The sequence below is a fragment of the Acanthaster planci genome, linkage group LG01, assembly GCF_054643075.1.
Source record: "Acanthaster planci isolate LZ-2023a linkage group LG01, COTS_SCS, whole genome shotgun sequence".
NCBI lineage: Eukaryota > Metazoa > Echinodermata > Asteroidea > Valvatida > Acanthasteridae > Acanthaster > Acanthaster planci.
Window position 1 is genome coordinate 30037755 of NC_141777.1, and position 24469 is coordinate 30062223.

Sequence of the window (24469 nt, forward strand, 5' to 3'; positions counted from 1 at the left end):
CAGGGGCATTCAATATTGCCATTGTGGAGTCCACTTTTGTGACAACTGGAGAAAGAAAACGGTCTACGTGCATTTCTATAATAGCAAGCCTGCTGCTCTGGTATAGTTGTGGATGGTGGGGTACAGCTCATCACACTGTGAGAGCTTCAGAGGGTATACTGCCGCCAATGTTTGCCATTTGACCAAAAGGAAAAGAAATCTTGCAACAGATGACACACAAAACTCCCATGAAGTTGCAGGTTCTCTCATTTTTCGCTGCCCCGTATGGAGGAATTTGTCATTATGTGTGCTCAAGATCCCTTACATGAAGTGTCAGTAATATCATGATTTGGTCAATTGTAATCAAAAGCCTTCTATAGCATGCAGGAAACGGGTCTTTGAAGAAGCACATGTATATTTTGAAACTTTATTGCCTATAAACACTTTGTTGCAGGTAAAGAACAGCTTGGTTTCATTGTGACGTGTCACTTTTTACAATTAGCAAAGAGAGTCCTGGTCAAAAATTTGGATACTCACAATCTTTGTAAATTGGGTACCAATGCATTGTTTGGCCTGCCCATTATGCCTACAGAACCACACTCAAACTGAAATACAAAACTTTAAAGGTTTTACATCACTTTTGTCTGTGCTCCTTAGAGAAAGCAAATCACTGATTCTTTACCCTTGAAGTGAGCCACCAGAAAGAAAAGTGACATGCTTTATTAAGCACAATGTGCCTTTCATCCTAAGCACTTTTTACCGTCAGGAGAATCCTTCCAAATGGCATCAATGGAACTGTTGAGTGGCGGAGGTTGTTTGTTTCTTGGCAGTCCCAAGGAAAGGACATGAGTGCGCCGCGTCAACACCCTGGAAGAAGTTATTGGAGAGGAGAGAGGGGAAACAAACCTTGCTAGTTATTTGGTAGCTTGACAATGCGAGGTCGTTTGGTTTACACATAAGGTAAAGAGAGGTTGGATCAAAAATGTTGACCTATCTTTGTCTTCTCCTTTTGTTGTACTGTGCAGGATTCTGGAGAATCAAGGAGAGTGGGCTTGGAAGATGATGTGCTGGACATAGCAATGGAATGTGTGGGAGAAGTCCACTGTGCGTGACATGATGGCACAGGAGATGTACATGTACAACGTACTTGAGCAACAGGTGGAAGACACCCCTGTACATCTGATACCGGTATACTTACCCATGTTCGCATTTGGAACGGTCATAAGACTCCTTGTAGCATATGGTGGCAGTGGTGGGTACCATTAACCAAAAGGGTCTGGTGAGATTTGGGAACAGCTACGAGGGACGAGACTGTCTTTTTGATTTAGGATAATGTTACAATCCGAAAATCTCAAAAAGCCTGAATTTACTCAGATGCAACAAACAAACAACAGTACACTGACATAAAGAGCATAGAAACAATTTGATTTAATAATGAGAATATTGAACATACTATTGAAGTATTAGTTGAAAAGTGATTTGCATATTGTACATGTACAGTTCTGTTCAAATGAAATAAAAAGAAAAATTCAAAATTTGAAATAGAATATGTATCCATTTGACCCCCTTCCCACATGTAACTCAGGTCACCGGTCCGCACCCTTGACCTGTCAGATAAAACCAGTGCCTTTAGTTTTAGAGACAGGACCACTGTCAATTTTACATTTATTTGTAAGTGGAGTTTTCCCACAATTTCATTGGAATATCAGTGGACAGCTTCATTGTTGCAAATGCATTTCCCAAAACACATTCTCAGACAACCCGTTTTTACAGACACAGTTCCCAAATATTTTCAGAGGAATTTCTGTTACCAAGGCAAAAACGACATAGATTTTGGAAAAGCAGTTCCAAAACACTTTCAGGAAAATTTTTATTCAACCAAGCTTATTTTTGCTGATGTATTTCCCAAATAAATTCAGGGATATTTCCGTCACGTCAAAGAAAAGGTCATTCAGAAACCTGATCAACGGATGAAACAAATCCAAAATTCAGACAGAATTACTTTCCTATTTCCACATGGTTTTTCACTAAGCCAGGCCATGCAGACCTTTCACTGGTGGGGTTAAGCCATTTCTGCACTCAGTGATTGTAGTTGAAATATAACACTCTTATATTTACAAGCAATAAAGTGGCCAAATTGTTGTAGACTTTTATACCAGGGGTTATCTGTCTTTGGTGTTCTTCCACTCTCAACCAATATGTTCAATATCGACATTTATTTTTCAGCAGTAATTACCCATAGCAAACTGAAATTTTGTTTAGATCACAGAAGATCCTCCACCTCTTTTTGCTAGACATACATGTATTCCTCAAACGTCATGTTTATAAACACTGTATCACCTTGTTTCTCGTAGTCATACCATGCATTTTAGCAAATAAAGTGAACATCACTTATACAGGGGTTTAGTCAAGCATTTTGAAACGTTTATTGAAAATTTTTCCATCAGAGTTGCTTGTTTGTATTTTTTTCGTGGAATATTACTGAGCCTTGCATTTTGAGAAGTTTTTATGAACATTTTAAGTATATTTATATAACGGGTTTTGCCCTTACCCAACGCATATAGGCCTACTGATAAACACTTTATGCTCAGTGCTTGTCCGAGAGCTTGCGAAAAAATTCACAAGCTTACTCGGGTGGGACCCGAACCCATGACCTCCTGCTTACTAGTGCAGACTAGTAAGGTTGTGGTCGTGGGTTCGAGTCCCACCTGAGTAAGCTTGTGCATTTTTTCGCAAGCTCTCGGACAAGCACTGAGCATACACTGTTTTTCAGTGTATACGTTGGGTAAGGGCAAAACCCGTTATATAAATTAACATCTCCCCAACGCAAAAATACATCTTGAAAACATTTTAGTAGTTTAGGGTAGGATTTTTGCCTGTTGTTATTGCCATAGACCTCAAAGTCACAGGTAATTTGTGGCCCACTACTCTAAACCCGGGCTGATGAATTACCCGCAAAAGTGATTCCAAAATATACAACGGCTGTGGAACAATTTTTTTTTGGGGGGGAGGCAGTTATAAGATCCTCAGGCATCACCCATTAATAGGCCGATCCATTATTATAGGACCTGTAAAAAGTGGAGGCCATGACCCCACCAGTCGAAAAAAGTCCCCTCCCCCCCGCTTCCGCCACCAGTTTCAATATGCACACAAACAACGCGAACTCCACATCTTTCTGCAAAGATTTTTCCTCTTGGACCGCGCTGAAGTATGAACGAAAACAGTGTCGGAGTGGGATCAATATCACCTACATGAACGTGTTTTGAGGGGTTTTGGTCATTAGCTTCCTGAAAAGTGAACTTGAAATACGACCGCGTTGTGGCTGGTAGATTGGCACACACGTTCATGGGAAACAGTTGGACACTTTAGCCAATAGCTAAGGATAGGATGGGATAGGAGCATGTGTTATTCTTAGACGAAGCCGTGTAATTCGGGTGTCGTCCCACACAGTTGTACATGTAGTGATATTCAAGTTTGGACCTCGGGTGGAGCAGTCCATTTTAAGGCCTAGGGGGTCCTTTTAAGGCCCAGGGGTTGAACCGCAAGATTTGGGAAATCCTTTGCGGAAAAAAAAAACACAAGGCAGCTTCGAGCTGGGACGGTTACTTGCTATCTCTAAGTTGTGAAGCAGTCCGTCAGTAGTCAGCTGAAATTTGTTGTCCAAATAGCGAAGAATTTTGGGAGGTATTCATCCATGGTCACAGTTCCTTGGTCGTTATCGAAATTATAAATTTATCAATTAAATCATCACTGAAAATTCATCAAAATTACCGTTGGCCATAGGCCTATCGAGTTAGTGATTTATACATTTTTTTGCTTGAAACTAGTCTGAATTCAAATTTGGTTCACCTTTCAAGCCACTGAGGACAGAGTAGACTGTAACGCTAGTTATAACAGAAATTCAAAAGTTTACTGCCAAAAGTTGAACCTCTTTAAGCTGTGCAAGTGCTTTGGTCACATTCCCTGACTCGTAACTTGCATTTGACCTTGTTGGTCGCTTCATCACTGTTTCAATTCTGAACGCAAGTCCCGTGAAAATTGGTAAATTTCCAAGGGCGACTTTGCCAGATCATGTCAACAACCGGTAGTTGGAAATCACATCAGCGAGTCTCGCGTTTGGTCAACGCCGTCAATGCTAATCGGACGATGACTCGTGGCCAGGGCGTACGCCACCCGGCTCACGTAACACTGAATCAGTGGGACTTCGGGTCACGGACGCTGTGCGCTCGGTTCCGAGAAATTGGTGACGTCATTGAAGTTCTGTGACGCGTACTTGAATGGGGACTAATGAATATCGAATCGACACGAATCGCAGAGCGTTGTGGTGACCCCATTATTATGACTTCGGATCGAACATCTGAGACGATTAAGCGCCGATCTTGAGACTGTAAGTTGTTGATTGGTGTTAAAACTACTACACACCGCAAAAAACGCAAATGTTAATGAGGTTTTTTTCCAAAGTTGTGAATTTGTAATCTGCGTGACACTGCAGTAGTACTGATGCCAAGCGTCCACCTTAAAGCTGATGTTTGGCGTCGGTACAAAACGACATTGTACTTTAATTTATCAAAAGTAAACAAGTTAAAGGCTGTGGTAATTTTGTTGTGTCTGTATGATGCCATGATCACTACAAATCCTCAGTTGATGCTTAATAATGCTTTCGCTTTTTGAACCAAGTAGCGTTGGTCCTGATTTCGTAAGTCCTTCTGAAAACGCTTTTGTTGCAGGCCATCTTGCAAGCCAGAGTGGCTTGAATAATTGAGAACCAGATTATTTCGCCATTGGTTTTAATGTTGGCAAGGTGACGGTTGCTAGGATACTTTGTAGTGAGGTATCCTGAACTCAACAGGTATAGCTTTCATTTCCTCTGTCTTTCATTACTGCTGTCAAATCACTCCAACATCATCAGGGTGCCTTTATGCGTGGGAGCAATGATCCTACGATGTAATAAAGGGAAGCGCGTGTCAATTGCCCCCCCCCCGCATTACAGGGGCCCCTCGCACTGCCCCCGCTTTCCTTGCAGTAAAAGTGCTGTCGCCCCCACAGACACATCTGGTTCCTGACTGCATCAGCATTTGCTGTTGTAACTGTAAGACATGTTTTATGAGTCGTGCGGATCACGATACGCCCGACGTCCATTTCAGTTAAACTCTATCTCTTCGAAGGTGCACTTTGCAAAGTTGATGATTTCGTCGTGTTTGTTTTGTTCCAAGCATGTCGACGGAAGTTGTTGAATGCTTGTCATAAGAATGACGACTATTCTCCTATAATGATGCCACCAATTGCTCCAGAAATACCCTTGTTACTTTAAATTCAGGGCGGAATGTAAGCGCACTCGGCCTTGCAGGTTTGACGTGTTTGTAGCGCGAAATAACAGCAACTGACATTGTTACAACCTCACAATGCCCTTTTGAATACAGAATAATCGGTGGCATCTTCCCCCCCCCCGGTGTTCGTGCTCTGCTGTGGATTAAAGATTTCCCCGAAACCAGATTCCGTGGATGATCTTGTCGTTATACGTATATCCCGATTACCCTCGGATACCCTGCTCGGTCAACACCCTTTTGTCGACGATGGTCCCTGCATACCTGATTATCAATAGTAGTTGCCATTGTCGATGGATTTAAATGTCCCACACTATTCACCAACTGTACGGTGTATCGAACACATTCGATTAAGCTGTATCGTTTTCCCTGGGAAAATATCTTGGCTCAAAAGGAAGCATAGTATCAACTCGTACTATCGTTAGATAAAATCGAACAGTCTGAAGGTATGCTTGGTGAAAGGTTTTCTTTCTTCATTAGAATAACTAATTAAGTGGTAATGAGCTTTTTCAACTTAAGAGGATATGTATAGGTCAATACAGATAGGCCTACGTGCCTGGGTTTATCCACTCAACGAAGTCTACGTATCTACATTCTGGATGGTCCAATTGTCAATATATGGCATTATAATCCACCTTACGTCAATGTGCTGGGCTCTTTTGGATGCGAGTATGGATGGACTGTTTTTTTACATACCAAGTCTTTCGAAATTTTACTCATGCACGTTTTCCTTGCTTTAACGTGGGGTGGGGTGGTACATTAATTATCATTGTTTTTCTGTGGACGTAGGCCCAGAGATCACCATAGGAGGAAACAATCCACTGAACACTCCAGAGATGACAGAGTTAATTTTGTATCGTGTCTGCCGTCTTGCAATGATATCGCAAAGGAGTTCACTTTTCAGAGCTGCACAAATATTCACGTTTAAATCTTAGTTTTAAACGACGTACGAATTTGATTCATGCTCGTGATACTGGGAGAATAATCGGCAGTGATGAAACCTTGGGCCCGTACTACCCAACCCTGCCATCATTTATATCCCTAGTGACCTCGTGTTGACGTGACCATGGAAATAAACAGGTTTAATCTCATCCAGCATCGCTGAAAGAGGAAGCTGTACAAAATTCCAAGTACTATAAGCCGCAGAAAATCGAGGACGAAGAATCGAAAAAGAATTTCCCATGGTGATTTGGGTCCGAAATAGAAATGCCACAAAAGACAGGTGTATAGCAGGGCGACTTATCCGGGGCTGACCATTGGTTTCTCCTTGAGGGCAGGCTCGTTCTGGTCATTCTGACAGGTGGCCACCGGCTCCTATGAGGAAAGTCTGATCATAGGGGTCCAGTCCACTAATTCAAGCCCCATTGAAAACAGTGTAAAATCAGCACCGTTCAGGGCCCAATAGCATGCACGCCAACATCCCTGAGATTTCTGAAACACAAATGAAATTCTTGTCTGGTCACTTATCTTTCAATTTCTTTTCAATTTTTTGTGGGTTAACCAATTGCATTTTTAATTATTCCCACAAAACAAAATCCCCCCCAAAAAGTGATTTTCCGAAGTCTGATTGCAGCCATTTTTCAAGTGGCAACTCTCAACTTTCTGGGGCACTTAGGACCATTTTTCAACCGTTGTTTTCAGCCCTTCTGCCCTCATATGAAAGCTCAGAGACCCAGGGAGTTGATCCTGGCGACGATTTACACAATCTCACCTTTTTGGGGGCCAAACAATCTCCTTTTTCAAAAGATACTGTGGGGGCACTTTTAATGCTAATGAGCTGGTCAGAAATTCTCACTTGAATTAGTGGTCTGCACCCATAGAGCCAGTTACACGAAACAAGATTACGAATGAATACAAACGCTGCGAGCTCCGCTGGTTTCCAGATTGTGAACCAAGCGCCACTGCACTTCCCAGTAAGCAACTTAAACTTCGGCATCATCAGCTTTTTAAGCTCTCGTCTATTAGAGACCATGCCAAAGCTGCGTGTGCACAGAAATCGAAATAGTGAAATATCAGTGCATATTCGAAACATCAGCTATGTGGACCCAAGCCTATAGCTGTGTAAAACGAATTTGTCATTTGACTAGTCGTCAACACTATCAATTCAAAACTCAAGGTAAGGAGACTAATGCACTTCTTGTCAGAGGCCGGACCCAGTACGGGATAAATTTAGTATGTTTGCCTCGTAAACTCGTTTATTTGTTTAGTTTCCGATTTTTTGTGTGTTTTTCCCCTCCTGGTAACATTACTGAGTATCTTTGGACGCCCGGATGGTCCAATTAACATGGAAGCGATATCCCCCCCCCGACCTGCGTGGGTACAGTTCTGGGCATTTTCTGTGTTCCGGTGGTAAGTGGATTTCGAACTTCCCAACATTACTTGTACCGAGCACTATAATTATTGATTGTGGTATTGACCAAACTGGGTCGGAACACATTTAGACTCGATGCTAATACGCCATAAACAAGCAGTTAATTATTGACTCTACCCTTTCACTTTTCGAGACATTGTCCCTTTGCTTTCTGGCTATTCAGCTCTCGAAAACGAGTTCGGAGAAACATCCATTGCGAATATAGCTCTAGTTGCAATGATATGACTTAGCTTCCTCCGGAACGCTGTCTAAAAGGAGACAGGCTTCAGGTCTTACGGGGAAGGGGGTGTCATTGTTTTGAATGTTGTCTACTGACGTCACTGTCTGTAGACGTGGAGTTTGACGTCATACAAGGATTTGTTGTTTCTGCGATAGCATGAGGAGGGGCTGCCGGCATTTGCACTGAGCATTCCTTTTACCAGGAACTCTTCGACATTAGGGTGTTGTCGGGGCGCTTTTTTGTAGAAAGTTGGTGAATTAACCAATGGTCTCAGAAAACATTGGAACTGGGACTCCAGGAATTGTGGTTGGCCCCTTGTACCGTATTGTCAAGGTGTTCCCGTATACGGACTGAATGAAACGAAGATTGTTGAAACTTAAAGGCCAAGACCAACTTACATGTTCTCCCAAGCCGCTGTATGTGCGACACTGCATTTTCAAAAAGTCGGCGAAAGAAGCAAGATTTCAAGGTGATGGTTGTGTGTTAAACACACTTGTTTAATTAGGGATCAAGATGAATTGATTTCCAAGAAAACGGTTTGAAAAGCCTTGGAGGGCGTTGTTTTCATTTAATTGATTGACCGTCGTTGTGTAGGTGAACGTGCACTTGCAGCAGGTGATTTGTGGCTCCTGGCACGCCGAATTGCGTGCAAGAGTGCACTACATAGATGGCATTTCCCAATCTTATACATAATTTTTGCAGGGCCAAAAAGTACGGGCCACAAAATAAATTTTGGAACAATTTATCGCCCTCTGGACGGGACAATCGAAATTCATGATGTCACTGTGTGAAGGGCGTAATGTCATTCCACACAAGTCATGTGTCATCGAATTTCTTATTTAGGACCCATGTGGACCGCAAAACGTGGTCTCCTGCTGTGTGCGAAGCGGTACCGCAGCTGACGCGTTGATGCGTTGGTGGCCGTCATTGCCCGAATATGGAAAGTGGCGTCACAACTCACCAATCGCAGCGGCTTTGCTTTGTAACTTTTGAAGAAAAAAAATATCCACGTGTCTGGGTCGTGCCGATCAATGTATTTCCAGTAAGGTATTCCACTGAAAAGGGGTATGAAATCATGGTTTAGGAAAAACAAGAAAAAAAGTTCCATGTATGAACTTTTTGAACATTACGTGTTTTTGATAAACACGCAAAATTATTGTAATGGGTCATATCAACCATAGTGTGCGTGGCGGTCCGATTCATGACGTCACACTGTTGTGGAATTTTTTTCGACGGTCCAACGTAACTCCTAAATCGTATGTGTGACGCCACGGTAGTATTTTTCTGTAGTTTTTTATACGTGGTCGTGCTTTGCGCCTGTTCCACTGATTTCTTCTTCTATGGTAGAAAAAAAATCATTTTCAAAGATGGCAAGTCTGATTTGTACGAAATCTAATCCGTAAAACGAACAAGATAGTTTCGAGTTCGCTACTTATATCTATAAAGCAATAATTTCTTTTAGAGAAAAAAAGAGCTATAGAATATTGTTATGGAAACTACAGAGAGAATTAACTTCCTGGGGAATTTTCTACTCGAAGTCCCACTTTCGCATTCCTGGTATAGTTGAATTGATATCCATACCGATGGTGATTTGAAAACTTATTAGCCGTTCTAAAATGATAAAACAAAACAGAGAAGTGCAACGCATTTCTGAGATAAGAGACTGGCTTTATACTGATGCTATTTCAAATTCAAATAGTGATGAGGCTTCGGTGAGTGTTAAAATAAATGACATTACTTTCAAGTTTTATCTTCCGCGAACTGGAGAGAGATGACTGAACCAAGAAAGGGGGAAATTCACTTCTGAAATCGGAAACGAAACTCTAACAAGAAAGGCTTGGGCAACAACCTGTTTCCTGTAGAGCCCGTAAAAATTATGTCTCATCTATACCTGTCCAGTGTACTTCCGACATTGTGATTCGTATTTTGTTTCAATTCAGGCATCCCTGTGGTGCGTTATTTGGACTTTGCAAGCGAAGCAGTTGACAGCGTGAGTGATTTCCAGGAACTGGTCGGCTGTTTTACGGAAGCACAGCGATGTGAACAATTCCCCCCTCGCTGTTGACCCAAAAGTATCGCATCCGCGTCGTAATCAAGGAATGATTGTTACGTGTCCGGCTGCGAGAGTGTTGTAACTGGATGTGCGCAGTTTGCAATCGTGTAAGCCTTATCAGCCTCCGGACGATTTCTCTCTCTTCCATTAAACAAGATTGGAAAAAAATTTCCTGAAAATGGATTTCCAGTTTTCAGCCCTGACCACAAAGCAATGCAAGACGTCATGGACCATGAAATACAGTGCTCCTTCATAAAAAAAAATGGTCAAACTAATCATTCTTGATAGATTTGTATGTCACGTGGTATATACTCTTGGAATTGAAAGGGTCAGTGTTTTAAGTACATGTATTATTATTTCAGTCTATGGCAATGTTCCTTTTCTGAAGCCCTATTTTCATTCTTAATTGATGTGGCACATGCATGGCATTGCATGCTTTTTTCCGAGAATATTTGCAGATTTAACGTTGTATTGGGAAATTGATGAACGAATCGATGAATTGAGTCTGCCTGGCCGATGCATTAACTTACATTGCGTGTATGTCATTGCCTAATCAGTGTTATTGCAATACGTTTCCCTTTAGTCCAAGTATGATAATTAGTCATAACGAGGAGGAAAAGTTGAAAGTAAAACTGTGTGGATCTGTAACCTGAACTAAGTAAAGGATGGATTCAGACCTTCGACCTATACTGTTGTGGTCGATTCATTTGTCGTGATGACAGGTATATCAATTGTGTAAATGAAAATAATACAAACGAAGTAAATTTGAGCTGTCGGATATTATTCAAAGAATTGGCCACTTTTTTTTACACTTATACCATTATGTGACGTCATCTCGTATGACCCGGTTTCCGACACACGACTGCCTTTTCTCACGACAGGTGATGAGATAACGTGAGATAATATGAGACACTCCGACCAAAGTCTGATTTGCTGGCCGGTGGTGTCACGTGGAACTGGCGATTGCAGTAAGTCACTCTTGCAGTGTTGCGCGTACATTAATAATTAGTCATATTTTCCCCATAATACTGAAACTGTCTTCCATAGGAGCTTTGATAACTCTTCTGGGTCTTCTCTATGGAAAATGCATAAACTGTTTACCTTCATTTGTTTGCTGTTCATTTGCGAAAACCTTGTATTGCTCACAGACTTCACTCAAGAACGAAATAATATACACCACAGTTGACATTTTCTGCCAGGAGGCTTCGGTTCCTTTTTAGCATTGTGTCTCGGCCACAGATTCAACCACTCTCTGACTCTGCACCCACTTTGCTATATTCTTATGATAAGCATTGGTTTTATACATGTGTTTGTAGTATGAATACCCAGAATGTAAGGTGCCATGCATTTTAAAATCGGTCTCGATGGTATTCCGAGGACTTCATCTGTGGTTTGTGTGGATGTTTCACGTGATATATTGTACTTGCAGTAAACAAACCCTTGTGGTCTCTAAACAAGGTTTTGGTTACCGACCTCATGACGAGATATTTTGGTAACTTTCAGTACGTTTTGCAATAGACGGATTATGACAACTGTTTTCCATCCTATCACTGTGCATTTTACGTAATGGAATCAACTATCGGCATTCTTTTCAACTCGACAGATCTTTCCGTCACATGCTAAAAAAAAAGGAAACGTCAAGAGCTGTGTTGCTTTAAATCTTCAATGATGCATTGTGGTCGTCATTATACAATATGCTGAGCAAGGAAGACAAAATGTCTATACTGAAGAAGTTGTCAGCACTGTTTAGTGCTGAATCAACAAACGTAATTTTCTATTTTGAGATGTTCTGTTTGGGGTTTTTACTGACTCTTGACGATATCTTGACCACACAAAAGCCAAGGCCTCTTAACAATAGCGCGCCACCCGCGGGTTTGTTGACGAACGTGACGTCATTGTATACTTACGACGCATACAATGGCTGTACACCTCATCAAAAAATATACTTTTTTTAGGTAAACAATAGTTACTTAGACCTATGTGGATTGCATATTGTTACGTCTGCAACAATTTTTGAGTGACTGTGAGCTTTTGGGTGTTTGTTTTGGCAAATTCGAATGTTCAGTGTGAAAATTAGAGTTAAACTGCACCTTACCAGGCGTCTGCAAGAGAACATATAATGCATTGTTGCACACAAATTATTTGTTGCAAGTTCAAACGTTTTGAGTTCCTTTTAACACCACTTTCTCTCTGATGTGGGCCTGACTCGGTTCCGAGTTTCGGTGGAATGTGGGGCAGGAGGTTTCCGAATTCTTTGCTAAGTCCGCTTCGACGGGAGCCTTTACCTGGGACCTCCAGACAATGGCTTCCTGGAAAGTGGATAGTCACGACGAAATATTCACTTACCGCCTCCGCCCTGAGGCATGACGCGGACCGGGTCCTCACCATCGCTTCCGCTTCCCATTTTGCCCCTCGGGCGCCTCGTGGAATTGTTCCCACCACACCAAGCATATCAATTATAAACTCAACCCTACATTGTTCCCCTTGGAAACACTGAAGGTTAGAGGATTGGTTTGGTAGCGACCCGAGTGAAGTTTGATTTTTCCAAACCTATTGTTGGATTTTACACATACAGAAAACGAAAAAGGAAAAAAGTTGGTTGACTAGGTCAGTATATTAAACCGAGCAAAATTCATCAAAATCTGATTGCATTAATCAAGATGAACATTACGCTTATCGGTATGTTTATTTATTCTGCCTCTTTTTTATCATACCCACGAAAACATCCCCAGAGTGTGCGCAATGAATGCACGTCAGGCGGAGTTTTTAAAATGAATATTAACGAGTATGTTAATTTTTTACACCGTACAAAAAGTGCAACAACCAACCAGTGTCAAAGAAGCTGAAGTGATGTCTTGCTCTGGTTGATTTTTGTTCCTTTCTGCTTCATCAGAAAGATTTTGCTGAAACTACTAAGGTTCAAAAGAGTAAACATTTCTGGTGCGTGTTCCGGGGTTTTTTTTCATCATTATTAATCTAAAAATTTTTTCTTTAATTAAGAACGCTTTCAAGGATTCTGAGTTCACAGAAGTGCAAATGAACGATGTGGACAATCTCGGCACTATCTATAGCTAAATTTGTTTAGGAAGAGTTTGTTTGTGTCACCGTGTCTTTCAAGAATGCGACTGAAAGAGACAACAAACAAACGACCTTTCGTCCGTGTGTTGCCGAATACCGTGCTATATACATGTAGGTGTACCTAGTGGCGAATGATTTGTCGGATTAAGTCCATCCTTGGTTGTGGCCTCACGACGGACACAAAATGCTCAGCGACCCCATAAACTCATAATAGGAGCCATTATGGTCGTGGCGTCTTTCACTGTCTTTGAAAGTTGTGGCTTGTTTGTTGCTGGCCTTGCCTTATTAATCGCTATTTCGTCAGGTGTGGGCATGAAGGAACGGTAAGTTTTGTTCTCTCATTGCGGTGACTGTGACGTTTGGCGGGTTTCAGAGACAAGGCTCCAGGGTCTAGTGGCTAGAGCTCCCATGGAAACTGTTTTTGGGTGTTTACTGTTTGAGGAATTGTTCAGATTGTCTCGGTACCAATAATTTCCATATTGACGGCATCTGGTGAGTTTCCATCTTACATTTGAACCATTTTGCAAGGCTCTCTGATAGGGATAGACAATCGTAATGTTCAATTTGTGTTTTGGTGATATGGATTTTTCTGCAGAGGACTTAAAAACTGCCACAGGGCTGAGAAATTTTGTTGAACCACGTTTCAACCCAGTGTTAATTTTGTTTTTATGAACAGTGCTACGCCGATGAGGAGAAGAGCTAAAACTAGGTAACTTAAGGGGGGTCCTATAAACTGAAAGCTCAAAGCACACGTCTTGTGAAGCATCTGCACGATTTTAGTACCATGCATGCCCTCTGGGCCATGACGTAAACACTGCAGAGATCCACTTGCGCCATTTTAGGGGAAATCCCTCCCCGACACGAGCTGGCGGCCGGATGTAATGAAAGAACCAGCATTAAGGGAACCTTTTTACTGAGTGGAGGGTGGAGCGCTAGGCATGGCTTGTACCGGATCTCCAGGGGAAATTCAATTTGAAATTTAAGGAAAGGTCTGAAACTCTTACCAGACAAAGACGGAAGTAGTGGCTTCTTGGTTCAATGGGGAATGGCGGGTGTGATTTATATTTAATCTTCTCAGTCTCCATAGTTCATCTCAGGGAGAACAGTTCCAAGCCAACACAACCTTTCTTTTTTTTATTATGTAGGAAAGTTTCTTCCGTTGATCCAGGCTATGTGTGATGGAGAACAGTTGGCGAAAACCTACCCACGACCAATGTTGGTAACAAAAGTTCATATGGCGCCAGTACCTGTGATGCTTCCCAGTTTTTGTAACACTGTTAGTGTATGGATTCTTAACTGAAGCATCGCTTTTCTCGAGGCAAAAATTTGGGTTGTAGCTGGATTATACGTCATCATGCGTCTGGCATGATTAGCCTATGCTTCTGTGGTATCAAAAAATTATCCGTCAACCTAACCAGGCACGAAATAGGTCTTTTTTTTATATAGGAACCTTTAGCCAGGGTCGTTTGCTTATGCAAACTAGAATCGTTTAGGTAAAATTACAAACTCAGTTAGTGTGTCAGGCTGTGAAGACACTAGTTAGGTAGGTCGAATAAATGCTGTCATGTTTGTGGATACTTTTGTGACATATTGTAATTCCGTGCTTTTTCTTTTAATTTCAACCATGGTCACGACCCCAATTTCCACCGTCCTGACGTAGGCCTACAGTATAATCGATTTTGATGTCTCAGCTTTGCTTTGAAATCTCCATTCCGTTTTAGTGTGACCTTACTGCAACTCCTTGGTCACGCCTCGCTGTCTGTCATGATTCCACACCAGGTGAATTTTGTTAGCAAATTGGTCGTAATTGTAGTTTATCTCACTAACCATTTCTTGACGAGTTTATTGGGATTTGTTAATTACAATAACTCTCCTCTAAGAATCCATTTTACGCTTACCCGTCAGCTCATCTGCAAATTTGAAGAAGTTATGATTGTTTTATGTGACAGTTATCTCCTTTAAAAAGCTGGACGCTAAATGTATAGCTCGTTTAAGTGGTCGGACATCGTGTTGATAGGCAAATTCAGATAAAAAGCGAGGTAGCATGCAAGGATTATCAAGCATGAAAGTAAACCTTAGTAACCGTGTATGGTGGTGTCCCTCTTCATTATCTCCGAAGGCTAATGAATACAAAGTTTTATTCATGTTCATTTATACAACTGCTACTCAACTTTTAAATTTGAATTGCTCACAGTCTGAGATGACGCCAGTGGGCAGCCGTTTAATTACTTTATTTTCCACAGCATTTTGGGGTATACAAGCTTAGAAGCGTTGTTTCAATGTTTGTATGACGGACGAGTGCTTGGAGCTGATTGAAAAGGATAGTCACGTGACGATGTTTTGTTCCTTGATACTGAAAGCTTTGTCATCTCTAAAGTTGCTTGACATGAATTGTGGTGACCAACCGTGAACGGAAGCCGAGTCCCTTCAAGCTTTCATTGGTAAACCCAACAACACCGCCCACATAGTTGTAATGTACATGTAGTTCTGGACATAATGCTGTACCGTACATTTTGTCTCATTTGTTAAGCACCAGGCACTGCCAGGCAACAGTATTCAAGGATATTTCTTTATATGGAATGAAGGAATTTACTGTGCATTGCTGCTATTATGGTGTGGACAATGTTCAAAAATGCATCAAGGCGCTCCCGAGCCAGTCAGTATCCCCGTCAATTGATCTACCTTAGTTTCAACCATGTACCCTTCTTGGTTCACATTTAAATGCAATTCTTGTACATGCATTGGTAGTGTCGGTTAAGGGCGGATCCAGAACCAAATTTTAGGGGGGGGGGAGAACTTTAGCGTGTGTCACCCGTTCTACGGAACCCGCGGCTCCAAAACAAGCGAACGTTTATTACAGACACTACTATTTTGTATGTAACCTGTTGAGCCTTTCTGAGGGGTGAAAGTAAATTCGGGGGTTTTAAGGGAAAAATTCCTAAACAAAAGTTTGAGGAGGGAGGATGTCGCCGCCCTTGCCCCACCCCCCATCTGCAGCGTGTGCGATGCATTATATCGGTATTCATGCTATTAATTTTAAAATTTGTGTTTTATCCAACAGAATCGTATAGGCCTTTATAATCTTTTAACAGGATGCGTCTCTCCTTAACTGCAGCATTTGATCTCTTATCCGAACAATCGACACGATAATTAGTTCAACGGAACGTTTCGGTATTATCTTTCCTGCGTGACAGGCTTACAGGCACGGAACAGCCATAGAGAAATGCTACATCAGAGATCGTTTGTCGGTTGAGTCACCGGACGGAACTAACAAGCGCTTGGGTTCGAAGTCCATTGCGGTTTCGCAACTCTTTTTTCTCTCGCGTGCGGAGCGTTTGATAGAGATACCCATCTTCAGCGTCTCCCGTGATGTCTGTATTTGCTAATTTGACTTGAGTGAACACGGATATGTGCCCATAACGCACACAATGGACGGCTGAATGAGCCATGACGAGTGTTTGTCTTTCCACCCATTTGTGGGGAACGAAGGATGGCATTGTTTTCAGTACAAGGGATCAATGCAACCGGCAGAACTATGCATGCTCAAAAAGATATATCCTGCATGATGCCCTTCACTCATGAACCCCTTCACCCAACTTGCCACCTTCACCGTGAAAAGCTTCAAAGCTGTAAAACAGTAGGCTAATGTTTGACAACTCTCTGTTCAAAAAAAAATAAGTGTGTTCCCCAGACGTAGCAGGCTCTGTATAAGCTTGACTGAAAAGTTCGGGGCGGGAGTACTTACCGATGTTGCTTTATTATAAGAACAGTTATGTTTTACCTGGAAAAAGTTATAAGGGGAAACTGTGAAAAGCATGCGCTCTTATCTCTAAAACAGAACGACTAATAGTCTCTCCCCATCCTACCAACTCTACCGCTGATGCACTTATGGTGAAAGCCTCTCTTGTGAAAAAATACGTGGTTGGCAAGTGTTTTCAAAATTCAAGGAACGGGGTTTACTGTGAGGTTGCCCCGAGTCGGCTATAAAAAGTACAATAATACAGACTTGTCGAAGTTTAACATTAGGGCCTCTGACGGAGTGTGAAGGCTTCATTAATTGTCAGAACGGACCTCGTGTCTTCTTCCTCCATAACCCCTTCCTTAAGCCTGCATGACTGATTGGAGCTGGATGGGAGCATGATCGTGCAGCAAAGCTGTCGAGTTGCCACTGCTAACTATACCTGCACAGTAGCATATCAAATGTGGTGTGTGGGAGGGCAAATTGAAATCGCAAAGGCCCTTTCGGGCTCATTCAACATAATTCTTGGGGGGGGGGTTGCAATTTTTTAATGAATAAATATACTGATTAGTTTCTTTCCTACTCACCTATGAAGTAATCTCAGTTGGGTAAAACAAAAATGACCCAAAAAAATTGAAAGTTCGTTGGCAAACTGCCCCTCCCCCCAGTGATATGTCACTGTACTTTCATGATTGCCTTGCCAAATTGTATAAAACAATCAGCAAACCTTTCAGGCATAGATCACCACGTATATTAACCCACGTAATAACCGGTTGCTCTGTGATACACTTATTAATGTCTCTGTCCTACTTGGGCGCATGATATTTTCCGAGATGTCTCATGCTCAAGGGGGTGACTGCACTTTTTCCTGTAACCTAATCTCAGTCATCCTTCAGCATTTAAATCAAATGTATTTCCGTTTTGAAGTTCAATCAGGTTTTTTTTCATTACAGCTGATCCACCTGTCAGACTCTTAAGTAAAAAGTTACTTGATTAAGTAATCTGGTAGTAAGTAGGAGCGGAGCACCATTCTTACTCTGAAGTTCCAATGATTAAGAAGTCCTAGAGTCTATAAAAAGATTAAGGAAGTTCGTAATAAAAACAATACAGTTATGCCAAAATTAATGATATCCTCTCTGTGACAAATTAACTTTTGTCTATGCACCACACGAAAGGCACGTCAACATCATCCACGTCAATTTCTACCATGCACGCTCAAGGTTTCCATCCAAGTACTTTTAGTTCATTATACTAGTGCGCGCAGTGATGGAAAACTTTTAGCTTGTGCAGACCGCGCGTACAGCAGTCACGGCCCTTTAAAATCAGCCTGCCTGTTAATTGTCATCCTCTCTGCCGTAGTGTGATGCTACAACTCCATTGCGTAAACAGAGGCCCCGGTGAGTGGAGAGTCCTTGAGAATAATTCCGGGACTATTAAGTGTATCTTAAGTTACGCAATAATTCGCAGGGACAAAACACGCAGTTTCGATCCTTTTGCGTAGTGGTGTTGTTGCGGATTCACCTTGTTTGGTCCCCCGTGGTGTGGGCTCTCCTGCCAAATCGATGGTCAGGGATCGCCTTGGCATCGATGGCCCCGCCTGTTACCGAAGGCATACCGATGAACTCCAATGACACTGCATGCACTGCCTCCCTAGTTGTATTCCTGCGCTGCACTGCAGATCTTTGGATGTGGGCAATGACTGATGGTATCAGTTTAAGGCAACTGTTTCCTCTTGGAAACGTTAAGACCACTGTGTCTGGTTGTACACTGTGGCTACGGCGATGATCAATCTGGCTTCTCGATTTTTGGAACTTTATATGGTTTTCTTATACAAACAGCTTTTTCGTCGTTTCAACCCTCAATGTGAAATCTAAAATGTTACTTTTAATCCCTCATAAATTTAGATTTCTCTGATCGACAAACACGAGCTACCCATCAATTGCTTTTCCAGTCAAAGCCTGAATAGACACTGCCCACTGCTTTACCTCAAAAACAAATTCCAATCCAGTAAAATATGCCGATTTGCAGATTTCCTTATCCCTCCACACACCATGGTATACACTGCATGTTAGCAAAACTAAAAAAAAATTCGTGTGCGTAACAACAGTGTAGGGAGTACTTTCTCAGCGCATCGGGTGGTTTCACTCTTACTTCATTCCGCGAGCCTTTAAAATTTAAAGGCCTTTGGTTGTTTTGCATTCGACACCTGCTTGCCCATTATTCTCTATTTCCCATAGAAAAGTGGGAACTGTTGGAGCTTACCAAATGTTAACAACAGCCGTACAATGCATTGCCTTACAAAGGATCCAAATCGCCCTTGCCACGGCGAGTTGATCGGTACCTGTTTACTTCAGTAGACACGTGGTACTCTCTATGGCGGGAACCCAGACCAAAGGCCTTGGGGCACTGTGTGTCGGTATGTAGGGCCCTTACGCAATCACGCGGTTAACGTGTACAGGGGACTACGCGTGCGCTGTTCATATACAGAATGGCAGTGGTTGTTCTAACTGCGAGTATACTACCACAATACGATGCCCACCCAATGCCACATTTTCAGCGAAGGGCACGGATTACTTTTATTCATTCATTTACTCAGTCTTTGCAGTACTTTGATCAGAGTCCTTGGAATGTGTTTAGAATCCGGATATATATACACACGGACTTCAGGAAAAATTAGCCCAATATTGACCCCCAAAAAGGTGGCTGATAATGTGTTTTCTTGTGCGGATGATTATTGCTATCGAGCCGAGTCTCCAGCAAAATATACGTGACATGTTGGGCATTGAAATGGGCGAGTTCCTGAGTCGACGAATTCAAGTATCATGTATATACACAAACACAACATCCTTGGGACCCCAATGCAAATTTGGGCGGCAAATTTTAAATTAATCTGAATTCCACCACATGGTTTTACACTTTAATTCGTCGGCAACGGATACATGTAGGATCGATTTGGCCGCACAGAACTTCTCGAGGGAATACAAAAGCTACGGCAGTTGAATAAAATTGCAGCTGAAGTTGTCAGGTTTGCCAAGTCAGACTTTTCCCTTCCATACATTACAATACGACCATTGAAACGGTTTCATTTGGCACGAATACACTCCAATGTCTTGAAGCGTCAAAAAAATGAGAAATATTAAAGTGGGCGTAATATTTTGTCACAGTTTCTATGCTTAGTCATACAGGATTATAGAAACGCTAAAATTAATTTGAAAAGTTAATAAATAATGTGACAGGCTAAACAAAACTTGTACTGATGGATGATGTTCAACTCTGCAGTTAAGCACTATACTATAGAGACCGTACATCTTCGGGGTTCATTTTTGGAAAGAAAATGCATCCAGCCTGCGTTTATGGGTCTTGTTATTAATAAATAGCCCCGGGATGGGTTTGGGCACTGTTCCCTTGATCTTTCTATGGTTTGGGTATGTTATCGATTACACGACGTCACAATGTGGACAAACCTTTCTTGAAATACCAGCGCCGTATTTTTCGCACCTGGGTGCGTCTCAAGGAGGGATTTTAAATATAGCATATAGATTGACTCGTTGCGGAAGAAAGTGATAAAAGAAAGAGAATTCAATGGCAGAGATCGTGTTCCAGTTGACGATTTCTGCAATGTTTATGAGATTAACGCCGCCACCTAACACTATCGATCCATAGTTGAACTATTTCTAACAAAACATGGGCACATTTGCTAGGGCTATGCATAGATAGATTTTGAAAGCCTGCTGGGTATTGATTGGTTTGGAAGTCAATGATATATCCGTTAAGTACGTTTTTGCTACAACCAACTGTTCGGCTGATTGGATTGGTCTCAAAAGTCCCAACTCCACACTAAGTTATAAAGGTAAGATAAATACTTACTATTATGAAGCCTATTCCGTTCGGTTCATAGTTTCCAGAGTAGTATGCAGTGAGTGATGAAATTGTGAAAGCGTTCTTGGGAAAAAAATACTTTATATAACAACACTATGCCTCATTGGGTCTCGCTGTACGTGCACACTACTAAATATGGTTTTTACATGCAATTAGCATGTTATGGCTCCTGACATTAATTAAACCCCTAAAAGTGGGGGACACATCGAAGTTGACACTGCCCAAGCGAGATTTATTACCGAGGCTGCCCAATTCTTGGGCTGCCCCTCTGGAATAATACCGGCCTCCATGCTTCTACGCTGTAAAAGCAAACTAACAAGAGATCCGTGTGCAAACATTCCTGTTGAAAGGGACATGACCAGGCCCCCAAGCCGATATATAAAAGGTTTTTCGCGCGGCCGAGTAGGGCATTCAGCCCCTGAGATTAGGGGAAACCTCCATGCTCCTAACCGCAGCAACCGCAGGTCAACCCTACTTGTGCCGAGGCCGTGGACTTTGTGTACTCGTTGTCTGTTCTTGGTTCTGCGTCCCCTCCGATAAGAAGTTGACATTTCTTGTTAGCGACTGTCAGTGTCAGACATTGGAGTGGTTAGTGTTGGGTTGATCAATCAATGGACGTCGCGAGGCGTGGGGGGGTCAGTCAACAAAAAGCGCAGCTTATCCCCGTGAGATTTGGAGGTTTTCGGAGGCGTTTCTTTGAAAACAGGGGATGATTTTACTCCGTCTTTAGCCACTGATGGGGTTGTAGATTATAGATTGCTTGGAAAAGATAAAGCTTAACCCTAAAAGCCTACAAACACCTTGAATCCTTCAGAGGTCCATAGTTTTGTACACGACCAAGGGTGTCAAGGCTTTTTAGTGCTCAGTTAATTTAAAAAGAGGAATGACTCAATTATGACAGCTAATATATTAAAAAAAAATACTGCTGCCGATGTTTTCATTGTCGTTGGCACAACCACGATCACTACCAAGTTGCGCACATGATCTCCTTCAAAAGCCAAACGAACACTCGTACATCATCACTACATGTACATCGTCATGGCCTAGTCTGTACACAGACCACGTTCCAACTTCCAGTCATTGCTACATTCTGTCATTATCAGACCACGATATCCTCATCAATTTCAAGGCCAGTTGGTTAAAAAAGATAGAAGTGGCATAACCACGGGGGGCAGGAAAGGTGGAACATTATAGATCAACGCATTCATGACGTATTCTTACAAAATGTTACGTCAACCATGAATTACATTTTTTCACACTGACGTAACCTGTGCAGTTTCCCACCGCAAACATCTTTACCACTGGCGATAACCAGTCAAAAGCATTCAAGATTAATGTCAAAACAAACCACGCTTATCGACCGAATCAAGCGAGTAATTTTATTGGTAACCAGAAACTCTCAACCAACAAGTGGCCGACTTATGTCCCCCAACTTACTTCAACAAAAAACTCTTTCGAGCAGTCGAGAATTTCCTACATTCCTGAGTACACGGCAAATGCGAACCGGTGGCCCGCGGGGCTTTTTCCCACAGTGTGTTTAGACGATAAAACCACCGTGCAGCTAGCTCCCTTTGATTATCAGCTGCTGCCAGGCCAGGTCTGCGCGCTGTCCTGATGGGAATCCAATTCTTCCAGTCCCGATGTCCATGGGAGATAGCGACCTGTTGGAAGCATTGCACGGGACCCCAACCCCATCTGGACAATTTATCCGTCTTGCTGACACTGTTGAATGACGCGACGATAAGGAAATGCTGCATACAGCCTACAGGGCAGCAGATGTTTCTCCTTGCTTATGAACGGTGACGTTTCTTGAGGAATGTTTGGGCTGAATTCATGTACCAACAGATAGAGAGGGGATCATACCAAACGAAAAAGTGAAATGACAAAAATGGTCGCACTGATAAGTGTTGTTTTTCTTTTTCACTCTGAAAGTGCTAAAGGTCACTAAATGACGAAAGTGATAGAAGTTAAATTCACCCCTAAGTTACAGCATGGAGGAATCGGTTAAAGACATCAATTTTACAACCTCTGGTATCATTTTAATATCGATTTGTGCATGCGCTGTGTCGAAAGGACATACTAAAGCGTGTCATAAACGTCATATTAAATCTGAAGCCAGTAGTACTGAACAAAAATTTGCAAATCACAAAGAATATCGTTTGGTTGCATAGCGAATAAAATGTCCTGCCATGATGTACATTACTGGTGATTGTTGACCTCACTGGTTTTTTATAGTTCATGCGAATTTAAACAAGTATGTTTTATTTCAGCTTGAAATTTTTCCCTACAAGATGTACACGTCAATTTATCCGGCGAAAAAGATTGCAGATTTGGTACTTCTAGCTCATCTTAGTTGTTTCTTGCACCATTATTACTGATCTGGGCCTGCGTTGGGATAGTGTGCGCATGCTCACCTCACAAAAGAGTAAACTCAGCACGAGATACGTCTGCACACTTTAACCACTAGCCTGCGTATTTATCAGGTGATATTAAACTGCTTTATTGCGGATACCAGCTTTGCCAGTGTCGAACCGAAGTTCTTTTTTGACAGCTTGATTTATGAATGTTAATGAATTTGCGGATGAATTTGTTTATATGGTTACTGCCATATTTGTCCTGAAATAATAAACACGCCAAACCATCATTCATTATGAGATACAGACAGAGAAAAGAATACATCGCCAGATTTGTAACGCAAATGTGAACATGCGTAGAGAAGCAACATTTGAGAGGAATCTCATCAGAGTGGCCTCGTTTTAGAACAAGGCCACGTGGACAGTCCCATAACAATTCAGACTGCCTATCAAAAGTCACTTCCATTATTAAATCATTAAAGTTTTGTTTTGTTTTGTCCAAACATTGTTACAGTTTGGTTTAACTTCGGCTCCTCTGCGGTGGTTTCTATATTCTGAATATAGGTCTACAACCGTACCAGCAAATAAAAGCGAATTTAAAATAATTAGATTTGCCGCAGACACCGTAAGTAACTTTCTTTCTCGCGCCTGTTATTCGATTATCCCTGTTGCATAATCTAATCATATCACAAGAGTGTGATCGACACCATGGTGTAGTTTTAGCGCTGAGTGAAATAGGTGTTAATCTGATTGCCTTAATTAGATAGTTCCTGTTCAGCGTTCCAACCCCCCACCTGTGGTGGTCGTTTATCAACAAGAGTGTCTGTTTTCCCCAAAATTTCAAGCTGGAGAAATCCTGAGAGAGGTCAAATGCCCGCTTCTGACCTACGGCCGTCAGGAACACTGCGACAAGCAATGCATAGCAGCATAGCATGAATGGATTCTTGGCTACTGGTCGCAGACGGTCAACTTGCCAAAAATGGAAAACTTCTGTGATTTTCCATCGATGCAAAGAGACAAAATGATTGACTGTCTTCCTGCATGCTCTTGACCCCAAAACTTATCAAAAGGTTGATTTAAAAAAAATCATCGTTTATCAGTTGTGAAACAACGTAATCATCCTTGGCGTCTTCCAACCACTCTTTTCTGGTCCTCGTCATCCCGCTACGAACAACTTTGTCTCGGTGAGTTTTCTCTTCAACACATTTTCTCCACATACAAACCTCGTGAATTCGCAGACAAGTGCGTTTTTCTCTGATATGTTTTAGCATAACTGTTAAAATCCGCTTCACCCATCCGTGTGCCGCTGATGCTCCAAAACAACTCCACGGGGTTCCATGTCGCCGACCCATGACATCCAGTTAAGGAACATCATCCCCCAATATAAAACAATCCAACTCATAAATGGGCATGACAGTTGACAAGGAAACACCTGTTTGCCAGTCACGTGACAGCAGGAATCGGGTTCATAG

The 24469-nt window shown here is 42.1% G+C and overlaps 2 protein-coding genes across 30 annotated transcripts in view; both read left to right on the plus strand.

Moving 5' to 3' along the window:
• rad51b (RAD51 paralog B) overlaps nucleotides 1-2393 on the plus strand; it is a 209670-nt gene extending 207277 nt beyond the window's left edge. For all 16 annotated transcript variants that reach the window (XM_022242184.2, XM_087131279.1, XM_087131530.1 and 13 more), the window contains one exon: nucleotides 1005-2393. Coding sequence is in view for 1 of the 16 variants with exons in the window: in XM_087131888.1 (XP_086988014.1) it covers nucleotides 1005-1091 (87 nt within the window). In the remaining 15 variants the exon portion in view is untranslated. The remainder of the gene's footprint in view (nucleotides 1-1004) is intronic.
• A 324-nt stretch (nucleotides 2394-2717) lies between these two features.
• LOC110983174 (uncharacterized) lies at nucleotides 2718-23889 on the plus strand. 14 transcript variants are annotated; one of them, XM_087147630.1, is made up of 6 exons: nucleotides 2718-4366; nucleotides 7557-7652; nucleotides 9835-10915; nucleotides 14171-14240; nucleotides 14747-14804; nucleotides 16220-22845. In XM_087147630.1, exons 3-6 carry the CDS (start codon nucleotides 10852-10854, stop codon nucleotides 16409-16411), a joined length of 384 nt encoding a protein of 127 aa, XP_087003756.1. In that variant the 5' UTR covers nucleotides 2718-4366; nucleotides 7557-7652; nucleotides 9835-10851; the 3' UTR covers nucleotides 16412-22845. The 14 variants fall into 14 exon arrangements, 4 of the variants coding, with proteins under 4 accessions (XP_087003756.1, XP_087003751.1, XP_087003743.1 ...); XM_087147625.1 differs by lacking the exon at nucleotides 7557-7652; XM_087147617.1 differs by lacking the exon at nucleotides 2718-4366 and having other exon boundaries at nucleotides 7426-7652.
• The last annotated feature ends 580 nt before the right edge of the window (nucleotides 23890-24469 follow it).

Bases quoted from the DNA above. Each gene is read 5' to 3' on its own strand.
- LOC110983174 (XM_087147630.1), top strand. From the start codon at position 10,852: ATGAGACACTCCGACCAAAGTCTGATTTGCTGGCCGGTGGTGTCACGT. The intron at 14,241-14,746 runs GTTGGTAACAAA...ATTCCGTTTTAG, and splicing joins AAAACCTACCCACGACCAAT to TGTGACCTTACTGCAACTCC. The intron at 14,805-16,219 runs GTGAATTTTGTT...CCTGCGTGACAG, and splicing joins CTGTCATGATTCCACACCAG to GCTTACAGGCACGGAACAGC.